This window comes from Canis lupus, chromosome 23 (assembly GCF_048164855.1).
Source record: "Canis lupus baileyi chromosome 23, mCanLup2.hap1, whole genome shotgun sequence".
Lineage (NCBI taxonomy): Eukaryota > Metazoa > Chordata > Mammalia > Carnivora > Canidae > Canis > Canis lupus.
Genome location: NC_132860.1, coordinates 9,848,603 through 9,876,437, shown reverse-complemented (window position 1 = coordinate 9,876,437; position 27,835 = coordinate 9,848,603). Strand labels below are relative to the sequence as shown.

At 38.7% G+C, this 27,835-nt stretch overlaps 2 protein-coding genes, 1 long non-coding RNA gene and 1 pseudogene across 17 annotated transcripts in view; 1 reads left to right on the top strand and 3 right to left on the bottom strand.

Moving 5' to 3' along the window:
* Positions 1–909, bottom strand: part of TSG101 (tumor susceptibility 101) — a 42,308-nt gene extending 41,399 nt beyond the window's left edge. The window contains exon 1 of the mRNA XM_072793837.1: positions 731–909. Within this exon, the coding sequence (XP_072649938.1) occupies positions 731–772 (42 nt within the window). The 5' untranslated portion in view covers positions 773–909. The remainder of the gene's footprint in view (positions 1–730) is intronic.
* Positions 673–9,545, top strand: LOC140614697 (uncharacterized). The gene is made up of 2 exons (XR_012015490.1): positions 673–1,056; positions 8,040–9,545. It is a non-coding gene; the product is annotated as an uncharacterized lncRNA (long non-coding RNA).
* On the bottom strand, positions 2,894–3,931 carry LOC140614695 (developmental pluripotency-associated protein 4 pseudogene; annotated as a pseudogene).
* Positions 4,643–27,835, bottom strand: part of UEVLD (UEV and lactate/malate dehyrogenase domains) — a 50,987-nt gene continuing 27,794 nt past the window's right edge. For 6 of the 15 annotated variants that reach the window (XM_072793827.1, XM_072793835.1, XM_072793831.1 and 3 more), the window contains 5 exons: positions 18,918–19,088; positions 17,513–17,686; positions 10,793–10,856; positions 8,517–8,640; positions 4,643–7,522 (listed from right to left, as the gene is read on the bottom strand). In XM_072793827.1, coding sequence (XP_072649928.1) covers positions 7,355–7,522; positions 8,517–8,640; positions 10,793–10,856; positions 17,513–17,686; positions 18,918–19,088 — 701 coding nt within the window. In that variant the 3' untranslated portion in view covers positions 4,643–7,354. Of the gene's footprint in view, positions 7,523–8,067; positions 8,396–8,516; positions 8,641–10,792; positions 10,857–17,512; positions 17,687–18,917; positions 19,089–27,835 lie in introns of those variants that run through there. The other 9 variants (XM_072793833.1, XM_072793829.1, XM_072793834.1 and 6 more) reach the window with 7 other exon arrangements.

Sequence of the window (27,835 nt, the reverse complement as noted above, 5' to 3'; positions counted from 1 at the left end):
CGGTTTTCAGGTGCCACATTTAATCATCAAAACACTTTATTGCTTTAAAACGTAAAATGTCTATTTACGTTTTAAGAAATTAAAAAAATATATCTATCTTTCCTGGTCTTGAACGGTTGGAGACTATAGATTCAAAGCAAACAGGTCTGCGCTGCAAGAAGCACAAAACCGGTTGTCTCAGAAAATCTAAGTGCCTGAAACTGTCATGGAATGAACTCGTGGAGGTGTCGAGGGGCCCGTATTTAGGCTCCCCCGGACGTTTTCACTTGTAAGCGACTCCATCGAACCCGCAGCCCCCGACCTCCGCGGTCGGGTGCGGAGCTGCGGGAGGCGCGGAAAACTGGAAAGGGCACAACGTCTGGGGGCCGGGCCGGGCCGGGCCGGCAGGGCGAAGGCGGACGGGCCCCTCCACGGGGACGCGAGCGGAGGACCCGCTCGCACGGAGAATTCAGTCCAAGCCGGGCCGGCCGCTCCCAGCTCCGCCCGCAGACGGCGGCCGGGCGGCAGGGGGCGGGGGCCTCGGCTCCGCGCCTTTGTTGACCGCCGCCCCCCCGCCCGGCGGCGGCGTCCCGGGCCCGGGGCCGCAGAGACGCCGGAGCACCGCAGAGGGCCTCGGGCCTCGGGCCTCGGGCCGCCGGGGACGCGCGCCGCGCTGAGCCCCGCCAGGCCCCGCCGGGCGCCGAGGGCAGCGGTGGGCGCGCGCCGGGCGGCCAGCGCGCCGGGGACTCACCTTGGACACCATCTTCTTGAGCTGGCTCTCCGACACCGCCATGGCGGCCGCCTCGCCACTCCCGTCCCCGCAGGCAGAGGGTCAGCCGCTCCGGGGCCGCCCCAGGCCGCCCCACACAGTCACACACCTAGGAGCCGGCCCCCCACCCCCCCGCCTCTAGCGACCGGAAGTCGGCCGCCAGGCCGGCTCTTCCGCTTCCGTTACGTCACTTCCGGGGCGAGCGGCGGAGGCCGGGAGCGGCGCGGGCGGAGGGCTGTCGCCCGCCCTTCGGCTCGGATCCCAGGCGTCGGGGGAGCCCGTCGCGAGGGGCGAAGCCTTGCCATGGGGTAAGACGAGCGGGGGGCCCACGGGGGCCTTAGCCCAGCGGAGCAGACGCAGGGAGGGGAGCGGGAAGGTCCTGCTGGGAGGCTCGCCCTTGTGATAACGGAAGGCGAGAGCCCTTGCCTGCCTCCTGGGATGAGAGGCTTGCCTCAGACGGTGCTCGGCGCCGGGCTCTCAGGTCTTGTTCTTTTAAGCATAAAAGTTCCCCATGCTTCATGCAGGGGCCCAGGCGCGGACCCCCCCGGAAGCCCTTCCTCCCGGTCAGAACCCCCGTGTGGCACGAAGCACGATGCACCCGCGTGGGCCTCGCTCCGCACGTGCGCGGCGGCCTGCCCGCTGGCCTCGCCCAGGCCGTGGGGGGCAGGCTCCTCTTCGGGTCCTCCTCGTACGGAGCAAGAGTGGGTGCTTGATGGCCACGGTGTCTGCCGTCCCTGCACGTTCCTCGCGGCCGTTTATCGTCAGTCGCTGTCGCTCCCACCGCCAGTTTTAGGAGCACACCGTGTCGGTCAGGGCGCTGTAAAGCCTGGGTTTGAGGATGAAGTGTGATCGTTTGCATGATGTTAGCTGAGTGCTAATGAGGAACAGGCTGTGGTATTAAGCCCCTTCTATTTTTTTTTTTGACATTTTTAACATTTATTGAGGATCCTTGCCCAAATCTGTCCATATCCTAATGGTTACAAGGTTTCTGACTCCTCCTGACTACTTCCAGTACATTAGAGGGGGAAAAATATCTCATGATTTCCAATTCCACAACAATAAAACAATGCTGGAAACTGCCATAAGAACACAAGTGGGGAAAAATCTTTTCTAAGAACCACAGCAGTATAAATTTAGGAAGGACACAAAATTCTAAACGAATCAAACTCATCAAATTATATACATTAAATGTATAGGTTTTTTTTTTTTAATGTTACTCATACTTCATTTGAGTGGTTTTAAAAAAGAATCATGCCAAAGAAAATCATGATTTTTGGCTTAATCCTGAGTTAAGAATATTAATAATTTGCCCACAATGCATATGGCCTCCTATATACAATAGATGATATACAATTTATTTTTTTTGATATACAATTTAAAATCTAATACATTATAAATTTATTATTCAGAAGTACCCTTAAATATTTTTTTTTATATTTTTTTATTTTTTAATTTTTTTTATTTTTTTTATTTTTATTTATTTATTTATTTATTTATTTATTTATTTATTTATTTATTTATTTATTTTACCCTTAAATATTTTTAAGCATTAGAAACACACATGATAGTTACAAGTAGAAATAACCCGCAAAGTGTTCTATATTATTATCCCAGAGACACACCACAGAGGTCTCAGGTATTAAGAAAACATCAAAAAATGTTTTGTATATTAAGAGTATGTAAAAAAAAAAAAAAAAAAAAAAATAAAGTATGTTTTTGAGAGTGGGAAAGAAACAGCTTTCCCTTTGGTTTAAAATACTCAGCAGCCTGAAGTCCTGAACCTAAGAAGGTGTAGCCATCTCTGGAGGAGTTAGAACTGCAGAGAAATCCAGCATGGAAGCACACCTGTACTTCCCACTCCATCCCCCCACCCCCAAACCCTTTGCCAGGCGAGGCTCAGGTTTCCACTTTAAAAGAAGTTAAGGGGGATCCCTGGGTGGCTCAGCAGTTTAGTGCCCGCCTTCAGCCCAGGGCCTGATCCTGGAGTCCCGGGATTGAATCCCACATCAGGCTCCCTGCGTGGAGCCTGCTTCTCCCTCTGCCTGTGTCTCTGCCTCTCTCTCTCTCTGTCATGAATAAATAAAATCTTTTAAAAAATAATAAAAAATAAAAGTTAAGGTCACTTCTATTACAGAAGGGTAAACGTTTTTGGTAGTATGAATGACTTTTTCTTCTTATTGAGTAGAATGAATGGTAATTTCTGAAATGCTCTTCCAATTTAAAACCTAAGAGCCCCTGCATCTGCAACCCATGAAGCCACAGGCCCCAGTGGAGGCTGGAGGGTAACATTTGCGATGCCCTAGCCTGTGTCCCTGTAAGCAGGAAGCATGGAAGGTGTGAGCAGCCTACAGTCCGGCCATCAATGGCACCACGGAGTTGATTGTAGTTCTCTTTGTACCATTGATTATAATCACAGCTGTGTCCCTTTTTGTGCTATTGAAAGCTCATTGGAGGCTTTTCATTAACACCTTATTCCTGGGAACACATTTAGGGCACAGCATATTGTCCTCCAGCTGTGGGGGTGGGAAGTTACAACTGGGGAGCAAGAAGAGGGCGCATACTCTCCCGGCTTTTCAGGCACCCAGGCTTGTCCTGCATGAAATTGCAGGTGAACCCAACCTTCTGTGTCTGCAGGCATACTTCTCCCATGGACCACACCACTTGACACCATGGGCCTCCTGTGGCGATGCCACTGTTTCCATCTTCCCAGCGCGGGCTGTAGTTCTGGACCAGAAGGCAAACGTGGCATTTGGGGCCAAAGTTGTCACAACAGTATTGACCCACTCTAGGAAAGCAGGAGACCCCTCCGGGGCAGCCACTTCAGGAGGGTGGTTCCATCAGAAGGTATCTTTGTTCCAGGACTTTCCAGAGACATTTCCCCCTTGTCCATCATCAATCTTCTTTGTCTGTGTGAGAATCTTGGCATCCTCTGCGGTGACAGGAATGTTCTTTTGATCTGGGTAAGCATATTTGCAGATTCGCTTCTGTACATCTAATTTCTGGCCTTAGGTGCTCAGCTTGAGTTCTTGGCACCAGGCAGGCCCGCAGGATGTCTCAGTGAAGCAACTTGGGTGGTGACAGTTTCAAAGGTAATGGAGGAACTGGGATTTTCTTCCAAATTCTTACTCTTGTATTCTTGCCTTGTGCTATCTTTTCTGAACAGGAAGCTTCGCCTTCTTTCATAGATCTTTTCCGTTTGGTCCCACTTGCTGAGGTTCCTGGTAACTTTGGTTCACCAGAAGCCTGCTGTTTCTCTTTGGCTTCTTCAGATACAGGTTGGGATTGGCCAGCCAGATAGTCTTTCCCCACTTCGTGGAGTTCTTTTTGCCTTTTGCTTTCTTCACATCCAAAGAGAAGTCAAGGTTGACAAAAGGAAAAGTCTCGCCCCTTCTAAATCTACATGTGAGGTGACAAACAGAGGGCCTAAATGAAACCATGTGGAAGTATCTTAGATTACTGCCAACACACAGGCACAGGCTAACCCAACAGGTATCAGGTTTTTGGATATGGACACCATGTGTTAGTTAAGCACACAGCTCTATCAACCCTAACTATAGGGGAGTCTGTCTTTCCACTGCACCCCTTTTGTGTCACTTAAAAGCAAAGTAGTTCTCAAACTGGTCTTAGAGCCACGGCTAATTCAGAAATACCCTCAAAGCAACTGTGCTTTTTATCAATTGGGAAGTGCAGGTAATACATTGTTTGAATTTTTTTTTTTTTTGCTAAAAGTAATTTTTAAAAGCTTGAAAACAATGAACAAAAGCCAGTCTCTTAATTTTGCACTTAAGAATAAATAAATATCCTGGGTACTGTATTAATTGTATGAAAGAAACTTTTTCTCAAACTGAATAAATTTCCTTCCACTCTTTCAACAAATTAGGCATCTTCTGGTGATTTCTTTTTTTAGGATTTTATTTATTTATTCATGAGACACACAGAGAGAGGCAGAGACATAGGCAAAGGGGGAAGCAGGCTCCTTGTGGGGAGCCCAATGTGTGACTCCATCCCGGGATCCTGGGATCACACCCTGAGCCAAAGGCAGATGCTCAACCACTGAGCCACCCAGGTGTCGCTTCTGGTGATTTTAAAGTCAAAGTTTATTTTACTCATTGTTCTTGATATTTAAGGAAAGCTACAATGTAAATTGGAAAATAAAATATCTCTGCATCACAAAATCAAAGCATTTTAATCCAAGCCCCACTAAAAATCATAACAAAAACAGATGCTGCATGATTTTGGAAAAACGAAAAAGTGAAAGTTAAACAGAAGAACCGTGAATGGCAATTATCACCAAATCATAGTGAGGTAGTGGTGAGACTGCTTCTTGACTTACATATGGTACTTACAACATGACTGATAATACTCAACATTTAAGGAAATAACTGACAATTATTTCTATATGGTGGGCTTCCGCAGGGCAAAGGCTATTACTCAACTTTGAATACTCAAATTCTAACACAGTACTTGGGATAACAGTAGATGCTCAATAAGTATGTTGTATTGCATTCATTGACCTTCACTTCTAATTAATAGAGTGAATGCTGGGTAATTCATCTATTACACAGTGTTTTGCAGTTAGGTTGAAGAGCGTATTAGAAATTATCTAATTTCTAATTAGATCACAGATACTAGAAAAGGCTAGTTTGACAAATATAAGAAATGGTTCTTTCAGTTTTACTTCCCTATTTCATGCAACACAACAGTGAGGATACATTGTTAAGAGTAACACCAATATAACCTACCCACCTAGTGAACTTACACAGAACTAATTCCTTATCTCTTCAAATGGCCATGGTTTTTTCCCTAGGTAATTCTCATGGGAATCTTTCCAAATGTATTCTATATTTTTCTACTTTCTTAAACATGAGACACTGAGTATAATTTCATTCTGATTTAAGCTCATTATAAGCATCCATTATTAAATCGGCATTCGTTTCACTGTTTCTAACTAGGATGTGTCTGCCCCTTATAAACCACCTGGCTCCTATCTCTCCAACCAGGTTTGGATTTACCCATTATATGCTTTCAAAGACCCTGGGACTTCTTCACAATACTAATTATACTTGCAATTGTACATTTAGTTCGGAGAGTTGATGACTGTGTCTTCCATACTACATTGTATGGACCACATAGGCTTGCACCAAGTCCAGGTTTGCTCCCCACTGTATCTGCAGTGCCCAGTATAGAGCCTGGTATGTTGTAGGCTTCCAGGCAATGCCATCTGAACGAATAAATAAATAAGCAAACACCTGTCTCCCTGCACACTCTCCTTTGCTGTTTGCTGAGGGCAAGTCTGGGAAGTCAGGGAATCAACCTTTCAAAAAACTCTGTTGGAATAAAAAAGAAAGACAGTCCCTACATGAGAGTAGAAGTAATCCTGCCATAGTGTACAGAACCCCAGCTTTATGGTCTTGTGATAACTATTTTGGCTGTTAGGCTTTTTCTTCCTTCTAGCACTTAGAAAAAGAAGAGGCTGTGTGGATAAGTGCCCCTTGGCCGTGACACCTGCGCACCTCAATTTTCTCCTCTATAAAATGATAAAACCTACCTCAGTGGATTATTTTCAGTATTCAATTAAAATAATAAAGTGCTCATCATCCTGCCTGAAATAGAAGTGTTAGTGTTAGCTATTACTATTAGTTGTGTGTCACATCTGTAATAATACGCTTTCACATACGAAGTTATTGTTATTGACCCATAAGGCAAGCATACTCTGAATCATTTCTTCAGGAGTGGTTCTTCAGGAGTGGATCTGTTCAGAACAGCCAGTTCATCTTACCTCTTCCCCTTAGGACTATTGGTTTTTATGAAAGCCTCATATTTTACCTTTAAAGTAAATTGCTTGGCTTTTTTTCATAGTCTATTTCCACTAAAAATACATCTTTCTCTATGATACTAATAACATAATAGGCTTTTAAAATGTTGGAGATCTATTGGATAGCCCAAGAAGAGGTTATAAAAAAAAATTTCAGAAAGGATAGCCCCATTGGAAATTTAACTACACTTTTTCTTCAAATATTAAAAATTTTCACTTTCCCTTTTACTACTTGAAAGTACACATATCAAAAACTTGAAAGTGCACATAAAATTCTTTAATTTTTTGGTAGCTAATTAATTTGAAGAGGAAAAATAAAATGCTTTCTCATAACTACCAAATATATTTTAAAGAAGAAACAATACCTTAGGCCAGGGATCTTTTGAAAGTACCCCTAGCAGACTCTGTCAATCAATATTGGCCCTTCAACGTATTGTGTTTAACACTCAAGGAGTCATTTTCTTTTAAAAATATATTACTTTCAAAATATTCCCAAAGTGCTGAGTGTGCTATTAGTTGAGGATCCATAAATTTTAATGATGCATATTGTATATGAATGTCTACTTCTGCTTGAGGTTTAAAGAATGGTTTAGATAGCTCAAGAGCAACAAAGAAAATTATATTTTCCCCCCCTCCTTATCTAACTCCCTAAGGTTTCAAATTACAAAGCTAACTGGAAACCTACCATAACCAAGCAGTTTGTAAGGGTAAGTAATAAGATATAGAAGTTCTCAACCCTATATATGTTGGCAAAATTAAATGACCTTTCCTTCCTGGTAACAACTTTAAAATCACAGTTTTAACTGTTGTTGGAGATCATGGATTGATGATGAACTGCTCTGGAGTTTCTCAGTCACTGTATCTTCCTTCACTGTGTTTTTGATGACTTCAGATACCCCACTGGTTCCTACGATGCAAGGCAAACTTAAGAACACTTCATTATTTATATCATAATATCCCTGAAAAAAAAAAAAGAGTTTATGATAGTGCTAAGTCACTGCAAAAAAATTTTTTTTAAGATTTTATTTATTCATGAGAGACCGAGAGAGAGGCAGAGACATAGGCAAAGGGAGAAGCAGGCTCCCTGCAGGACTCGATCCCAGGACCCCGGGATCATGACCTGAGCCAAAGACAGATGCTCAACCACTGAGCCACCCAGGCATCCCACTGCAAAAAATTAGTATCACAAATATGGATACTTCCCTGCTTTTCTAGTTGTAGTAGAAAAGCAGATATGAGTTGAACTTTTGTTTCAACCTTAAACAAAAAAAAGTTGTGTTCATTTAATTTCCAAACTCATGATTACTTAAGAAAATGTGTGTGAGACAGGAGGCATGTGTTCAGAGACAGCCGCTCTGTGGGGAGGTGAACTAAGCCTGCTGGTAGTGGGTCAGAGGCTGAGAAAAAAGATGATCGGGGTGGACTGGGGAGGGGCCCAGTTAAATACAGTAACCTGTTTTAAGCTTTCCTTTCCAGGTTTTATTTCCCTCCTGATATTTTGAAGTTTTCAAGAAAATGTGGTGAAGCATTTGTGCCTCGTCTTAGCTGTGCTTTAGGGTTTATGCTTGGGACAGAGTGGTCAAGGTCAAACTGAACTGGAGAAGCAGACTGACGACCAGCTAAGACAAGCTGGCATGTCAGTCTGGGGTGACATGAATGGCTGAGGTGCTAAGTGACAACCAGAAGAACTTTATGGAATATACAAACATTTCTTGAGCCTTCCCCAAAATTACATTGGGTGGGAAGAGGAGAAGAAAGCTGGAAGAAGTCCAGACTTCCCATAACCAAGCAGGACAGGGCTTAGATCAAACTGTCTCCTCCAGTGTGTTATTCTAAAACATAGTGATAACAGAAGACACTTGAGTTAGTATGAGCAGCACTTTTTCTGGATTTATATTAATAATATAAAATTTTAAAACTTTAAAACAATGAGAGTACGAAAATAGCAATTACCTTTGCTAAAGTTGATACAGAATGTACTTTCTTTTTATCGTTTACAATACTGTCAACCAGGTCAGCTACTGATAGTCCAACAGACCAGGATCTTTGACCTTTAACCCGTAACAGTTCCATGGCTCTAGGTTACCAAAACAAAAACAAAAAACTCAGGAAATTAACAAAGTATGCATTCAGTTTTAGACCATTTAAGGTATTAATTTTTTGATTCAGAAGTAAGTTATATAGCAATTGTCAGGAAAGCCTACAAATAATCTAATGATTAAACTTTTCTTAAAATGTCAGGCAGGTCATTCACAGAGAGAAAATACAAATAGCTTAATATCATAAAAAGCAGCTTACATCTACTAATACTTACATATGAGTTAAAATAATACACCAGTGTCACCTATCAAAATAGACAAATTTAAAAAGATTGATAAATACTTTTGGAGAAGCTACAGAGAAACAGGCATTCCCATAACTGCTGTTGAGAGTGGAAGGTAATATAATCTTTTAGGAGGAAGATTTAACAACATGTGATCTAGAATTTTATTGAGGGATTAAATAAAATCTTGAGGGATTTTATTCCACTACAAAATGCTCAAGTATGCAAATATATATGCATGTTTGCCTTGTGTGAGACAGCAAAAATTCTGGAAACAACTCCTCAAAAGAGGGGTGGGTGGTTCAATAAATCACTATCCAAATGTAGTACTGCATAGCTCCAGAAAGGAATGAGGTATATTTATATGTAATATGGAAAAATGTCCAAGATTTATTATAAAGGAAACAAACTTAAGTTTCAAGATAATATGAATAGCATACATTTATTATTTTACAAATAATAAAAATAATAATGATAATGTTTGCATAAGCATTGGGAAAATATTTGGATATGTGCACCCTAAGCTGTTAACAGTAGTTGTCTCTGGAGAGTGGGATTACCCCCAGCTTTTCACTTTCTCTTTTATAGATATCTGCAATATATGAGTTTTATAATAGCACACATTCTCTTCGTAAATAATAAAAATGATATAAATTAAATAGACATGTTTGATTTCTTCCTTTTATAATTCTTTCCTTATAAATGCGGGATTACACAGAATCAGATCGGAATGGATTATATAAAACACTACTCTTCGCAGTAAGAGGATATTCTTTCCAGTTATAGTCTAAAAGTCTTTAAGCTGAAGGTTTAAAAAGCTAAAAATTTCTACTGAACTGCAGAAATGTATGTTATTATGTGATGGTAAGACAACACATGGCATAAAAATATACAATGTGTGGAGTACAAACTGTAGGGCACAGGCCTTGGAAGATTGCTGATCAAAGGTAAAAGAAGGATCTATCTGTACATTTAGTTGTGAGATTTGATTACTGTGTCACCCATACTATTTTTTTTTTTAAAGATTTATTTTTATTTATTCATGATAGACACACAGAGAGAGAGAGAGAGGCAGAGACACAGGCAGAGGGAGAAGCAGGCTCCATGTCGGGAACCTGATGTGGGACTCGATCCCGGAGTCCCGGGATCGCGCCCTGGGCCAAAGGCAGGCGCGAAACTGCTGAGCCACCCAGGGATCCCCTGTGTCACCCATACTAAATGGTATGGATGAGGGCTTGCACCTAATAAACAGTGGTTTGCTCAATACTGTTTATTTTTTATTTATTTTTATTTTTCCCTGAACTTATATGGCTTATCCATTCATATTAGAGTAGTTTCCAAATGTATTTATGTATGATCAATAAATATATATTACTTTTTAAAGATTTATTACTTAAAGAACATGTAAGTGGGGGAGAGGGAGAGACAGAGAATCTCAAGAAGACTCCCTGCTGAGCACAGCACCCAATGTGGGGCTCGATCTCATGACTCTGAGATCATGACCTAAGCCAAAACCAAGAGTTAGATGCTCAACTAAACGAGCCACCCAGGCACCCCTGTATTAATTTTAAGTGATATGGACAAATTCTTTCTACATTAAGAAAATTCGTAATATCCTCAGATGTTGACCTATCAGAGCAGGAAATCACGGACTACAAATAAGAAACCTGTTTCATCCTTTATGCGTCCACTGTGTATGTAAAATAAAATTTGCAAACCACTCCTGGATCTTCTTTCAGATAAAAAACTAAAGACTAGAAAGCATTATTCCCTTGTACTTTGGAATTGTCCATACTAGCTAAGTTTGCTGGCAGAAGCCTGGTAAGGGCATGCTGTGTGAACAGTTGTAATGATAGCTATGAAGTACATGATTTTCAATTGGGTAAATGCAAATTGACACTGTTACCTGGTGGACAACCGCACCTGAGAGTTATGACTCATTACCTCTTCTTGGCCACCCCATATAGGCACTAGAAATTAAAGGAAAAATTAATTATAAGTTGCCAACAACTCCCTTAGGATAAAGATGTGATAAATGATCATCTGCAGTCAAGGGTCTCTGTGTTAAACTAAATACTTTCCTCCCTTTCTAGAAATAGTTTTCCACTGATGGCACTGGGTAGGCTGTGCCAACCGCCTGGGAGTTGCAATCCCCCCAAAACATGATTCCCAGAGCCTATCTGCGGTCTGCAGGATCTGTGTTCTCTCATCAACACTAGTTCTACAAGGGCCGTTTTACTGTCCAAGGAGAAAGTTTCTTTGCTCAGCAGGCTGTGTATAATAGACTTCCAAGCACTGCAAACCCTTAGTAATTGCTCCATTTGGGAACACAATGAGAATAATTTCTTTCACCAGGTAAGGAATAATTTGGTCACCTATTTTGCCTCGATTTCCACAGCTGTTTTTCCTGAGAGGCAGGGTCCTGTTTGCTAAGAGGATCTTTTGGGTTACCATTTCATTTCATTACATCATTTATAAAAACAATTCAAAAATTCAAAGCTATGAGCATGAATTGGATATTTACACATTTAATACATACAATAAATTGGACATTTACTACATTTTAGTATTAAATAGAAACTGCCAGAAACATGTTGAAATCCTCCTAATGTTCATCTATTTCTCATCTGTGTGAAGACATTCTTTGACACAAACCTGTACTGGGGTAGGCAAAATAAAAATACATTTGGATATAAAGACTATGTTTAAGATAGAAGTCTTTTTTAAAAGATTATTTATCTTAGAGAAAGAAAGAGTGCAGGGGGGGAAGCACAGAGAGAATCTCAAGCAGACCCCCCACTGAACCTGACCTGGGGCTCCATCTCACAACACTTGAGATCACAACCTGAACCAAAATCAGGAGTCAAACACAACTGACTGAGCCACCCAAGCACCCCAACATATAAGTCTTCTACACTGCATTCAAAATTAGGCCATTTAGTGATGGGTCAGCAACAAAGGACAACATATGCATCCAGATACCTCTTCCTCAAACTGATTATAAGCTTGCAGGAGACCGGGGCCATGTGATCTTTTGAGTCCTCTCATGTATTTTTAACTATGGTATAGAATGCACAGGAGATGATGCAGAACTGACTTCACAACACAATCCAAAATTTTATCAAAGCATGCTTGCAACAGTTAAATTGAAAAAAACGAAAAAAAAATGTAAAAGCTTGTATGTTAAGCAGTGCCTGGGTAGCTGGGTTGAGCTTCAGATTCTTGATTTTGGCTCAGATCATGATCTCAGGGTCACGAACTTGAGCCCCACATTGGGTTCCATGCTCAATGGAGAGTCTCCTGTCTCCTCTCCTTTTCCCTTTGTCCCTCCCCCTGCTTCAGGGCTAGAAATAAATAAATAAATAAATAAATAAATAAATAAATAAATAAATAAATAATCCTTTTACGCTTTTACATTAAGACAAAAAAAGCAAAACCCAAAACTGTTATATGAAAAATATATGTGGACAGATTAAGAGATTTTAAAAAATACTTTTTACTTAGAATGGTTATATATGAATTTCTTACTAAAAATTTTCTGTACATTATTGATAGTCACAATAGATAGAAAATTGGGGGAAATGTCTGCTAAATGAAATACAGCATTTTTACAGACCTTGGAAGAATGAATAAAAAAGGGCAAGGGAGAAATAAGAATGCTGAGAAAGGGCACAAAAAAATCTGAAAGTTATGAGTGTGTTTGTGTGCATGTATATCACATTCATTCTTTCCTCTCTGAGTCGTACTTCTAAGAGCCAGGAGGAAAGAATGGAGAGGGAGAAAACTTCACTGTGTTCAACTTTGCTTGTGACACAGTCATTAGAATTTTTAATTAAGTTTAGGTGGACTTTTTTGTTCATTTACTGCCCAGCCCTTCGAACTTCCTAAATATATGTCCAACCTATTTTAGGGAGCCCTTTAAAATATGGTAACTAATCAATCATTATCTTTCTGGCTCCATTTCCCAAAAACAGCAATCCTCTGGCCCCCCAAATTTTAATGAACAATGACCATGGGGAAACTTTTCCATTGCATACAACACATTCCCTTGTATATGACTGATGTTCAAAGCAGATGATCTAATATTCTGTTCTGAGATCCAGCCCCTGGATTTCTAAGCCATCATTTGAAGGAGTTATCTGCAGTTTACATATGATGTTAATATCATAGCTGGAAACAGCATCTCCAAAGCATATGTTCTGCTATCTAATTGCAGTGTGTGTGTGTGTGTGTGTGTGTGTGTGTGTGTGTGTATTAATATGAATGACCTTTAGTCACAACAAGACAGTTTCAACATTATTTCAGAACACATTTACTGAGGCATTCCAGGGTCAAGGAGCTTGCAGTTAGGCAGCAGTAAGCAGAAAGGTAAATATGCAGTTATAATACGGTGTGATAATGGGTATAACAGAGGCATGAACTTACTTAATGTGAAGACCTAGGAAAGGCTCCTGGGAGAGGGGCATTCAAGCCCCATCTTGAAGGGCAGGCAGGCGTCAGCCAAGTGAATGAATGTTCAGGGAAAGGAAGAATCAGGTGCAAGAGCAAGGAGGCATGAGAGTGCATGAAACACTCCAGAAAGCTGTAAGTTGACCCTATGACTAGCATTGAATGCCTGGCAGGAGAGCAGAAGAGGAAGCTGGTGAGAGAAGGGAAGCAGAAAACTCATCCTAAATGGCCTTGTATGTCCTGTATTCCTCTTCTAGGCTGTGGCTGTCACTGAAATACTTGAGGATTAATTTTATTTGCACGCCTGCTATTCTTATAACAGCTTCCAAGTCCTAATGTTACTTTACTTCAAAGTGTAATTTTACATATCCTTTTGCCAATTTTCTATTCATCACTGTCTTGCCAATCGCTGCAATAGAAACTACTATTTACTGAGTATTTATGCTGTGCTAGACACTGCACTAAATGCTTTAGATAAATTAAGTAAGTCAGGGTAGGAAAAAGCACAACTTTGGAGTCAGAGCAGGGTTCAAATCTTAATAGATATGTAATGTTGGGCAAATTACTTAACCTCATGGAGTCTCAAGCTTCCTCATCTATTAATTTGGAAGATCACTACTCCTTCAGAGGGTGTTTGTAACTTTTAAGTGAGATATGTAACACATTTAATACATATAGTAGGCTTTCAATGAAAAGTAATTATAATTACTATTACTGCGGTGATGGCACTTATGCAAAAATACAACCCCTTGATGTTTACACATGAAACCAGCAGAGGGAGCCTCTAGCCATTTCTGGCTTCAGGGCTGGGGTAAGTTATTCCTATGGTGTATAGGACTATCTGTAAAACAAAGTACAAGACAGGATAAAAAATGATCTGATGGTGGTGTCTAGATGGGACACAGGGGGATGGGTTGGGTGGTATTGGTAATATTTTTAACTGACTGTAGATTCAGGAATATTTGTTCTATTATGTTTTAAAACATATTTTTAAAGATTTTATTTATTTATTCATGAGAGACAGAAAGAGAGGTAGAGACACAGGCAGAGAGAGAAGCAGGCTCCATGCAGGGAGCCCGATGTGGGACTCGATCCCAGGACCAGGATCACGCCCTGGGCCAAAGGCAGATGCTCAACCACTGAGCCACCCAGGTGTCCCTTTAAAACATATTTTATACCCTATATGTATTCTTTTATTATAGGTCAAATAGTACATAATATTACATTTAAGTGATCCCAATTCACAGGTACCTACATTCCATTCCTCTATATCTAGTTCCCATTTGAGAGCTCAAGAAAGAATTACTATATCCTTTCCTTGTGTTTTTATCCTACTTCCCATGAACCACTCCCACAGCAAGTAAGTCAATGCTGCTTCCCGTTATAGTCATTTCCTGTGCTAGATATAAGCAGGTTCTTACCAATATAGCTCCCACGAAAGCACAGTGCCTGAGGCTTATTTATCAATTTCACTATCCTTTATTTACTCTTTACAATTTGAGTTATTAATACAACCATATTGTGAAATGTTTCTATTCATTCAAAAATTGGAACTTATTAGGGGGATTGGTTAAATAAATGTTGATGTATCCAGTAGTTTAAAAGAATGAGTGCCATCTGTATATGTTATTATGCATCATTTCCACATCATATCAGTAAGTAAAAGGGCAAGGTGCAGATTGATATGCTGTATTGGCTACCTAGAAAATATTTCATATATATGCTTATCTACACACAGAACATTTCCAGAAGGTTACACAAGAGACCGGTAACTGCTGGAATCTAGGGAGAGAGACTAGGTATCTGGCATAGAAGGGAGACTTGATTTTTACTACATATATCTTTTTGTACTATTTAATTTTTATAATGTTTTCAACTAAGAGAACAGCTTAATAATTTACATTTTCAATAAGGAGAAGATATACACACAAAATATTCAAGCTGGGTCAGAACAAACAGCAGTTTAACAAAAGAGTAAATGTCATGTTTATCGGTTATATGGTTAATTACCATACAGTTAACAATAGCTTTTAGCTCAAAGGGGTGAAGGAATCATTGTGTTGTGAGTGATATGATCAGGAAAGCTTCCCAGTGTGAGTTAGGAGGGCTTGAACTAGACCTTGAAGGATGAAATTTGAACATGCTGACAGTGGGAGAAGAGCAAGGTTTCCTGTGGCTAAAACAAAGCTGTGGGGTAGGGCTAGGAGGCACAAGCCCTGGGCTTTATAGTCCTTCTTTGATCCTAAAAACTCCAGGTTCTTGGGTAGATCACTCTTACCATCTCTTTAGCCATTGCTGGCTCCCTACAACAAAATGTAATTGATCCCTTGGTTCCCTTTCAGCTCTCAAATATAACATTACTACCTCCTCAAAAATAACAAGGAAGGAAGATTAGAACTATATTTTGGAACTTCTTGAATGCCAACCAAGGGAATTTAATAGTTTGGTCAGAGAAAGCCAGTGAAGGTTTTTGAAAAGAGGAATATAATTTAGGAAGATTGATTTCATACATAAAAGCACACAGTAAAGTTCTGGCTAATATCATTATTAATTTGGCATCATTTACAAAGTAGATGAGAGGGGAAACAGCAAACTAACTGGGAGAGCTGCAAGAATCAAAAAAGGAAGAGACCAACGTGGACCAGAACTCAAAGAGTACTAGTGAGTAAAATATGGGGTCTCAGGTGTGTTTGCAACCCTAGACATTCCTTATTCTAATATATCTGCTCCGAGTTTTTGCTTGCTACCCTTTTCTAGGGTCCTGCTGATTAGCGTCTAGTGTCGGGGCATTTTAAGCCTGAAAAGTCATCCTGCTCAATCACAATGTCAGGTTTTATACAGGTTTATTTATCCCACTGCCTTGGTCTTCCTAGCATTGAATTTTCTAGGTAGCCAGTACCAATTTACGTAGATTTAAATACTGCGATATTTTATTAAATTTTTCTTAAAAATTCTACAAATACCACATACCCATAATGAAAAAATTAGAAAATACTGACAAGTACACATTTTTCAAAGTTTCCTTTAGTCCAGATACAACCATTGTTAATAATTTGTTTTAATGAAATCCAAGCATATAGGAAGCTTTAAATTCTAAGGAAATGGTTTTGAGAAGGTGATTTGCTTTGTGGGACTATGGACTGACCGTTATTATTTCTTTAAATAAATAAATACATATATGTTTATGTATATTTATGTATTTATATATATTTTAATTTATGTATTACTTTTATGTATTTACTTATGTTTTATAATTTATTTATGTTTGTTTATTTATTTATTTGAGAGAGTGAGCCAACAGAGGGTGGGGCAGGGAGAAAAAAAGAGAGAGAATCTCAAGCGGACTGCACGCTAAGTGCAAGGCCTGATGTGGGGCTCGATCTCACGACCCTGATATCATGACCTGAGCTGAAACCAAGAGTCAGATGCTTAACTGATTGAGCCCCCCAGGCACCCCTATACCTCTTTCATATCATACTACTGTCTTACACAGGAGTAAAGAGTAGGACTTATATACTCTTATACAAAATGAGGATAAACAGCACTTCTGTCAGCTGATCAACTTGACTTTATAGCATAACGGAAAACAGTAAGGGGATAAAGGAAGAGATTTTCAAGTTCAATAGGGAAAGTATTCTTTTTGAATAGGAAAGAGGGCTTTCCAATCTGGGGAACTGAATGCTTTTTGTGGTAGGAAGAGAGAAAGTGGGCTGATGAAAAAGGTCATAAGGATAAACAAAACGTGAAAATTCTGTTTAAAAAGGTGAGAAACAGACAGGAGGTATGGCCCTAGGGAGAAAGTCTGAACTCAGGAAAGGTAAGCAAGGCTATAGTGTGGGGAGCGGAAAGGAAAAAGTTCTGTACATGCGTTAGGGTTCATTTAAACATGGCTCTCTAGAAAATTAAACTTTCAAATTAATCCTGGACTCTGAAATTCAATTAAAAAACATAAAACTAAGGGGTCTTGCCCAATCTTAAACTTATGGAAAAATAAATGAATGAGAATGACACACTTGAAGTGTCTATTCACGATGCAGGGCCTGGTACATAGAAGGCGCTCAAATGTGAAACAAAAGCCAAGCAAGTTCCACTATTCTGGAATCTCCAGATGTATCTGAATATCGTGGCCACTGATGACTTCGCTTATCAGTATAATTAATTAAGATGTATTTCTTACCTTTGGCTTCTCCTTGCTCACCAACAACCCATACTTGTTTTCCTGAAGTCTGTGCCTTCAAAACATTTGTAATAATATATTGTAGTCTCTGTGAATCCAGATTACATCCAATTCCGATCACTCGATTTGCAGGAAATGCACTCAGTTTCCATGTCACATACGTCATGATTTCCACTAAATATCACACACAAGGTGAAAGTATGAAGATTTTTAAAATATATACTTCCAGCCTAGTTCATAAATAAAACAGTGATTAATTTAGTAAGTATAGTACAGCTTCTATATATTCTTCCTAGGTCCAAAATGCACCATGAGGCAAATCGTATTTTTAATGTATATTAAAATCACAGTCAGGCATCAGCATGATTTTACGTAACTTTGTAGTTGAATATAAATTAAAAGTGGGAAAATTAAATATTTTCCTAATTAAATAAGAAAGATAAAAACTGGTACAGAAAACCAGAAAAAGATAAATTGTTTTTCATTGATCAAGCTCTCATTTTTTATCTTTAGGTGAATTTCTATCTTTAAATTAAAATAATGGGGATCCCTGGGTGGCACAGCAGTTTAGCGCCTGCCTTTGGCCCAGGGCACGATCCTGGAGACCCAGGATCGAATCCCACGTCGGGCTCCCGGTGCATGGAGCCTGCTTCTCCCTCTGCCTAGGTCTCTGCCTCTCTCTCTCTCTCTCTGTGTGTGTGACTATCATAAATAAATAAAAATTAACAACAACAACAACAACAAACAGAAATTGAATAAATTAAAATAATGATCACATACTACTGCTACACAGCACAACATTATGAACAAACACAACTACTTTTTTCCTGCCATGCCAAAAGGATGTCAGGAATTAAAGAGACCAGTGTCCCTCAACCAATTACTATAGGAAAACATGTAAAATGCATACCTTTATACTGGGAACATTAAGAAACCCTGTTCACCAATTTGAGTCCATCCAATACTACCTAATTCTTTGAAAATATTTCTTTTTAAAGTAAAACAGTTCTAAAAACAACTTGTAATATACAAAAAGTGAAAAACGCACACTGGCATGCCAACATTTTATGATACTTTACAGTTAACAAAAGATCTTTCACATAAGCCATTGTATTTTTCTCTTGGGTGTTTAACCATTTTCTCTCTGAAGGAGACATGGCTAAAAACCTGGAACAGAATGATGGTGGTATTACATAAAAAAAACTGTAAGTTGTAACCTTCTAGTTATTGCCAGTCATAAGAAGCAACTGGTTGACAAGATTATGTCAGTACTGTATTGTTCAGGAGAAGAGCAATTTGAATAGTCTAGCTGTTTCTTTATAATCTAGTTTTAGGACTTTTATCAGTAATAGCAATTCTACTGATGCACTGGACTGTCAGATTAACTTAGAATAAAACCTTTTACCTGGTTGAGATGCAACGAGCAGGACACCATGTTGACTATAATGTCCCAGAGCTGGGACAAGGGCTCTGAACATATCCACATTGCTTTGTACCACATCTAGGTAGGACTGAGAACTACCCAAAGAGTTGACTGTGAAGATCACCACCTTGGAATGAGCAGAGGCAGACAAATCTAATGAATAAAAAGAAACAGTCTGAGCTTGAGATCTAGGTTTTAATCAAGTTCTGTTTTTCTTTCTTTTTTTTTTTTTCCAACAAGTATTGAGCTTCTGGGCATATGTGCCTCCAGATCAATTCTATATCCATCAGAGTATACAAAGTGCTGGGGTTTGCTTCCAGAAAGATGATTAAGAGCAAGAGTGTATCCCAAGGGGGGGAAGAGAGCAATAAAGTACAGGATCCAGAACCTATAAACAAGGATATTGTTTCTTCCTGTGATGTACAACTTTCCTAGGAAAAATAAGTAATATACTATAGGCAAAATGAACCTATAATCAATTGCATCACTGATTTTTAAACTGTGAGTTTAGGAGTCCTAGAGTTCCTTGAAAATGACTCGGAGGCCATGTGGAAGGATTAGGAATAAGTGGAAAGAAGGCTGGTAGGCATAGCTCCATACTGTTTCCTTTGACCTCTCCAAGCAGAGTAGTTCTGTTTGTATCTGTTTTACTTACTAAGGATTCTACTCTAAGAAGAAAAAAAATGGTTGGAAAATCAAGATAAAATGTCTTAGTTCATTTTTTAAAAAAAGATTTTATTTATTTATCCGTGAGAGACACAGAGAGAGAGAGGCAGAGACCCAGGCAGAGGGAGAAGCAGGATCCATGCAGGGAGCCTGATGTGGAACTCGATCCTGGGTCTCCAGGATCACACCCCCGGCCGTAGGCACTCAACCACTGAGCCACCCAGGTGTCCCTTCATTTTTTTTTTTTTTATTTTTTAACAGAATTTTCCTTATACTGAAGCCCACAATAGGAAACTGATTATTTAGAGATTAGGTGACTTGTCCATATTACCAAGTATCAGTGAACAGTTCAATTTATGACCTTAGAATTTGGTCCCAACCCATCTTGCCAGGATGATTTATTTTCTCCCCACCCCTTTAACTTTCTCTACTTTGATGCTACAAATGCCCTCACTCTCAAGGTTGCCTTGTGAATAAACAAGTAGCTGCCTGATACGATTTTGAAAGCACAAGAAAAGCTTCCTACTCCTTAAATTTGCCAAGCTCCCAAGCTTTTACTCTCTTCTTTTTCAGCCTAGAAGCTAGTTTTTTTTGTTTTGTTTTTGTTTTTGTTTTTTTTTTTTAGAAGCTAGTATTTTTTATATTCTCCATGTAAACCTCTGGCTCAAGCTGAATTGGTTCCTATCCTACCCCAGCATATTTCTCTCATTTTCCTGATATGGGCTTTATCCAAATTCTTTCTATCTGGAATGTTTCTCACTGTACTCACCACATGTTAGATAGATATGTGTTCAACTGCCTACTACATTACGAGCTCTGTGACAGCAGGAATTGTTTGTGTCTTACTCATCTGTCCATCTCCAAGATCTAGTCACTTACTGATACCTACGTTTCCCATCCTCACCCCCTATTCTCCATGGCAATCCAAATCTCCCTAATCCTGGTAGATCTGGCACATATCTCAATCCTACTGAGTTGAAAGTAGTATCTCTCTCCACACAACCCCAAGAGTGCTGTCTATGCCATTCTCTAGGCAATTAATCATAGATTGCTTCATTACTCTCTTGCTGTCATGAATTACTGTTTACATCTTGCATGTGTATCTTTATACCTAACTTTAAGCTGCTTCTGACTAAGTAGAGAGTCTTCCATTTCTATCAGTCACCTGCAGCAGTTCTTAAATGCTAGGCTGGGTACTTCAAAATAACTTGGGAAGGTAATAAAATTACAGATTATCCCATGTTCTGAAGATTTACTTAAATATATAAGGGGGAAATACAAGCTCAGGAATGCCTCTCTACATGTGATTCTCATGCACGACAAGGTTTGGTAAATACTGCCTCACAGGCAACTAAATTCTTCGTACCTGGTAGGCACTCAGAATATTTTTCTTGCATTCTTCCTTCTCAGATCTTCCCTTAGAAGATGATGGTTTAACAAAAACCCCCAAATAGCCAAAGCAATCTTGAAAAAGAGCAAAGCTGGAGGTATCACAATCCCAGATTTTAAAATCTATTAAAAGCTGTAGTAATCAAAACAATATGGTACTGACACAAAAATAAAGACACAGACCAATAGAAGAGAGAGTCTAGAAATAAGCCCATGCTTTTATGGTCAATTAATCTATGACAAAGGGGCAAGAATATATCATGACAGTCTCTTCCCAACAAATGGTGTTGGGAAAACTGGACAGCTACATGCAAAAGAATGAAACTGGACCCTTTTCTTACACCATATACAAAAATAAACTTGAAATGGATTAAAGACTTAAATACGAAGACATTAAACCATAAAATTCCTAGATGAAAACATAAAACAGTAATTTCTTTCACAACAGCCGTGGAAACATTTTTCTAGATATGTTATCTCTGGCAAGGGAAACAAAAGCAAAACTAAGCCATAGTAGTACACCAAAATAAAAAGTTATTACACAGCAAAGAAAACCATCAACAAAGCAAAAAGGCAACCTACTGAATAGGAGTTGTTTGTAAATAATATATCTGATAAAAGGTTAATATCTAAAATATATAAAGAACTTATGCCAATCAATACCAAAAAACCAAACAATCCAATTAAAAATGGGCAGAGGGAGCATGTGAATAGATATTTTTTCAAAGAAGACATACAGATGGCCAACAGACATGAAAAGATGTTTAACATCACTAATCATCAGGGAAATGCAAATTAAAACCAAAATAAGATATTACTTTACACCCATCAGAATGGCTAAAATCAGAAAGATGAGAAATAACAAATGCTGCCAAGGATTTGGAGAAAAGGGAGCCCTCATGCACTTTTGGTGAGAAAGGAAACTGGTACAGCCACTGTGGAAAAACAGTATGGAGGTTCCTCAAATTAAAAATAAACTTACCATATGATCTAGTAATTCAACTACTAGTTACCCAAAGAAAAAGAAAACACTAATTCAAAAAGATCTATTCACCCCTATATTTACTGCAGCATTATTCACAATTGTCAAGATATGGAAGCAACTCAAGTGTCCATCAATAGATGAATGGATGAAGAAGATGGGATATCTACCTATCTACCTACCTGCCTACATATCTTTATCTAGCTATCTTATACAGTGGAATATTATTTGGCCATAAAAAGAATGAAATCTTGCCATTTGCAACAACATGGATAGATCTAGAGGGTATAATGCTAATAAGTGAAGTACATCAGAGAAAGAACAAATACCGTATGTTTTCACTTCTGTGTGGAATTTAAGAAACAAATGAACAACAAAAAAAGAGACAAACAAAAAATGAGATTCTTAACTATTGAGAACAGAGGGTTGCCAGAGGGGAGGTGGGTGGGGGCATGCACGCGTGAAATGTGAAGGGGGTTAAGAGTAAGCTTATTTTTTTTTTTAAGAGTAAGCTTATCTTGATGAGAAACAAGAAATGTATAGAATTGTTGAACCACTATATTATACTCCTGAAACCAATATAACACTGTATGTTAATTATACTTGAATACAAAATAAAATTGATTTAAAAGAAGTTGGTGATTTAATATGGGGAAAAAGATTTTACAGTTATAAAGAGAATTGGTAAGAACTTTAAGCATGACTAGGTAAAGATATATAAATTATAGGTTAAGGATCAAAATAAAAGTTTATCCAATAATAATTAATTCAATAAATCTCTTCTAAAGTTTCTGTCATGTTATAGGTAGTTGTATTAGGCCCAAAGAACACAAAGTGAGTGACATAGTGTCCTTACCCTAGATATAATACTTGTATCTTAGGGGCTTAGGGGTTAGAAGGGAGAGCTTCAGAATGAGATTGCCTGCTCCAAATCTAACTTTACCACTTACTTATTAGCATAGTGATAAGGGGGTCAGAGGCCAATGACCATCTGGATTCCCAGGGCACAAACCTCCTACCTCTATCCAGCTGCATAGGTAGCCCAGAAAAACCCCTTCCTGCCAAGCCACTGGTTCCCAAACCGTAGGCCCTAGACCAGTGGCTGCTTACAGTTATACTAGGAATATCAATCTAGTATCAAGCATGTCAAAGGATCCAGCAAATAAGATTTCATGCTCTGATATATTATTGTTCTCAGATTATGAGAATGATGTACTGAAAAATGAAATACATTCATTTTAAATCATTGCTGAATTATTTATTCAGAACCATGGACAATTAGGCAATCAAATAATAAGATCCAAAGGCTGTGGAGACCTCACTGAACTATTCTAGCTGTATCAGTCTGAATATACTGGAAACAGTACAAGTGTTTTTTATTTCTCTGGTATAGTGCTAAGCCATCTTAACTATAATAAAAATTACATAAAAATATGTTTTCAAATTATTCTTCACTGTGATACAAAATTCTAGAAATGATGATGACCCTTAATTTAGAAATTCTGTTGAGATGACAGCTATCAAAAATCTTCTTATGTTGTGGGGGGGGAGGGAGAGTACCACCAAAGAATGACTTCCCAATAGCTTTAGGCATTATTTCAGTCAATGACTAAAAGGGATATTTTTGTCTGATGAACAGAGGTAGACTTTTTTGTTTTAATGTTAAAAAGAACACTCATATTAAAAGATAAGGTAGGGGGCAGCCCCAGTGGCCCAGTGGTTTAGCACCGCCTTCAGCCCAGGGTGTGATACTGGAGATCCGGGATCGAGTCCCACGTCAGGCTCCCTACATGGAGCCTGCTTCTCCCTCTGCCTGTGTCTCTCTGCCTCTCACTCTGTGTGTGTATGTCATGAATAAATAAAATATATATTAAATAAATAAATAAATAAATAAATAATAAATAAATAAAAGATAAGGTAGGGAATCACTCCTCAGTTCAAATGAGCGCCTTTAACAATTACTGCCACAGTGATCTGGGTTTTGGAGCTGTATAAACTACACTGCGACTTTTTCTAAGATTTACCATATGTGGCAAATTAAGGCCATGAACTCTGTGTGTTATGTCATATCTCTATCTTTAGAGAGGATTGTCTTAAGAATAAAAGGCGTATCTTTGATAAAATGTCCCAGATAGAGAAAAAAGTGATACAACATAAATTTCACATACCAATACTAAAATCATGAAGAGCAATGAGTGATTTGGCAAAAGGGTTACTCCGGAAGGTTTCCTAGAGAGAAGGTGACTCCAGTTTCAAGTATGAAGGGCATGTTGAGGATAATGAAGAAGTATTTACCTGGGGTAAATATAGAGGGGGAAAGGAGAGGAGGGCTTAAATCAATGATTTTCAACTGTAATACAGTGAATTTCAAAGCTTTGATCATGACCTATGCCATGAAATGGGCATGCCATGAGATACATTTTCTATTGTAACCCAAAACACAATACATGTATATAATAGAAAAATAAAAACATCACAGAAAATTCCTTTAATACTACTGTAATATTTTCTATTGTTCTAGTTCATTTTTCTAAAATGTTGGTCATACTCCCCTATGCTGATTCTATAATCTGCAATTATGTCACTATGTATAATTTTTAGAATACTGCCTTTCATGGGTATAAAAATTACCTAAGCTGCTTTTTTTATAAAGTTGCTTATCTAAATGGAGATTCCCAGGCATCTGTAAGATGAACCCCAGACATCTGTAATTTTAAGGTGATTCTGATAGGTGATTAATCAACAAGCTATGTTTCAAGAACCACTGGCTATTGAGCACATTTTTGCTTTGTCCATATGTCAACAACACACTATTTTAAAGTTTATAACTATTAAACACTTTTTTCTCCATGCACATGCATGCATATACCCATACACACAAACATTTATGTTTCTATATGCACAGAATACCTCTGGAATGAATCATGAGAAATTGGTAAAAATTTTTGTTTGAAGTCCTAGTTTAGCCTCTTACTAACTGAATGTCCTAAGCCACAATCTCTCTGAGCCATCTATAAATAAAGTAACAGTGAGTGAATATATGTAAAGTACCTAGCATATGTTACTGATTCCTTAGAAAAATGGTAAATACTATTATTATAAAGGATAAAATATATCCTAGTAAACATGATTAACATAATAAACATAATAACCATGATCAAAATGTCATAGGACAATGATCCCATTAGCTATGTTTAACCTAGAATAAAAGTAATTTTAAAAAAAGAATATGGGCAGCCCGGGTGGCTCAGCGGTTTAGTGCCGCCTTCAGTCCAGGGTGTGATCCTGGAGATCCGGGATCGAGTCCCACGTCAGGCTCCCTGCATGGAGCCTGCTTCTCCCTCTGCCTGTGTCTCTGCCTCTCTCTCTCTCTGTCTGTATGTGTCTCTCATGAATAAATAAAATATTTTAAAAAATTAAAAAAAAGAATACAAGTAATCAAAAGAAAGCAAACAGGAACACTTACATACTGTTGGTGAGAATATAAATTGGAACAACTTTTTTGGGGAAGAATTTAACAATATAAATTTTGAAAACACGTATCTTTTGACCCAGTATTCTACTTTATCTTGCTAGAGAAGTACACAAAAATTTTCACATAACAATGTTCTCCCCACTATTATTTATAAGCACGAGAAAACAAAAACAACCTAAATGTCTCCCAACAGGAAACAGACAGCCATATGACAAAATATTATGAAACTGTTCAAAGAAATAGAGCTATTTAGATCTATATGTACTATTAATAAAGATATTCAAAAGCACACTATTAATTCACCAATAAATTAAACACAGAATTGCCATATGAGCACAAAGTTCTACTTCTGAGTATATACCTAAAAGAAGTGAAAACAGTTATTCAAACAAAACTTGTACATGAATGTTCATAGTAGTTCTCTTCACAATAGCCAAAAGATGGAACCCAGAAGTCCACAGACTGATAAACAGACAAAATGTGGTACATCCATCCCATGGAATATTACCCAGCCATAAAAAGAATGATGTACTCATACATGCTACAATATGGATGAACTTTGAAAACATTTTGCCAAGTGGAAGAAGCCGGACATAAAAAATGACATAATGTAGGAAAACTCCATTTGTATGAAATATCTAGAATAGGCAAATGCACAGGGCAGATAAGTGGTTGCCAGGACATGGGGAAAGGGAAAACAGGGAGTGATTGCTTAGTGTGTACATGGTTTCCTTTTGGGGCAATGAAAATTTTGGAACTAGATAGTGGTGATGGCTACACAACACTGTGAATGCCCTAAATGTCACTATCGGTAAATTTAATGTTACATGTATTTTAGTACAAAATAAAAATAGAGGAATAAAAATATTAACTTCACAAAACAAGTACAGAACCAGTTTCCCATCTGACTCCTGAAGCAACTACTCTTAATTATTCCTTTGTACTTCTCCAGATTTAGTCTATGCATACACAAACATAACTGTGTGTGTGTGTGTGTATATATATGTTATGCATATTTGCATACTCATCTGCATATATATATATATATATATATATATATACACCTCCCCAAAATGTTTTAATAGCTATTTTGAAAAAGTCCAAATAGAGCCAAAGCATAACTCTACAATGGTTGGTTGTAGTCATCAATGCCTGTCATGATGTAGCATTACTCAAATTCTCAAAACTACTGACCTTAATTTCCCAAAATTATTAATGTACTTCTCCATATTATGGAATATATTTATGAGATGTTAGTTAACATTATATTTAAAATTCTTCAAGGGCAGCCTGGGTGGCTCAGTGGTTTAGCGCTGCCTTCAGCCCAGGGCCTGATCCTGGAGACCCAGGATCAAGTCCCACGTCAGGCTCTCTGCATGGAGCCTGCTTCTTCCTCTGCCTGTGTCTCTGCCTCTTTCTCTCTCTCTGTGTCTCTCAGGAATAAATAAATAAAATCTTTAAAAATAAATAAACAGATAAAATTCTTCATGTAATAGTAGTAAATACAGTGTTATCAGGAATATATAACCAAATTAACAAGAAGAACATGAAAGTTGCCCCAAGATGGTGTGGACTCATTCAACATTCCCTAGTTGGTAGCAAGTACACTATACCTCTGCTCCAAGGAGTCTATTCTTTCAATTACATGAAATGATAGTTATTGATGGTTAATGAGATACATAGGAAGAAACAATTTCTTCAGGTCCTAAAAGGCCTCACAACCTCTAGAGTCCATGTACTAAAGTCTCCTAAAGTGATTTGGAAGAGTAAAAAGGTCCCTTAAGAACTTCAGTACTTGGAAATGACAGGCACAAGAGAATAACCAGTTCCCTAAGGGGGATCCTCTATATGATGCCTACAAAAGGATCATTAAAGCAAATATTGTACTCTTTCTAGACAAGGAAAATGAACTGGTTATATCCTACAGGGATCCAGAAGCTTACTTCAAATATCACACCCAAAGTATAACATGCAGGTATAATTTCAACTTTTCTCACCCACTATTGTTCTTAGTACAATCAGGCTTGTGACTGATTACCTTGATTTTTTTGGGGAAAATATGGTCAAGGAATTCAGGGGACCTAAATAAGGAAATCCAAACAACTAGAACATATTACAATTTGACTTTAGCTTTAACCTTGTCTTCCAGTTTTTTTGATCATGCATCTCTAGTAATAAAATATTTTTGGAAAAAAAAGATTGGGGGACAGACGGGGTGGCTCAGCAGTTTAGCACTGCCTTCAGCCTGGGGCCTGATCCTGGAGACTCGGGATTGAGTCCCACATGGAGCCTGCTTCTCCCTCTGTGTCTCTGCCTCTCTCTCTCTCTCTGTGTCTCTCACGAATAAATGAATAAAATCTTTATATATATATATATATATATATATTT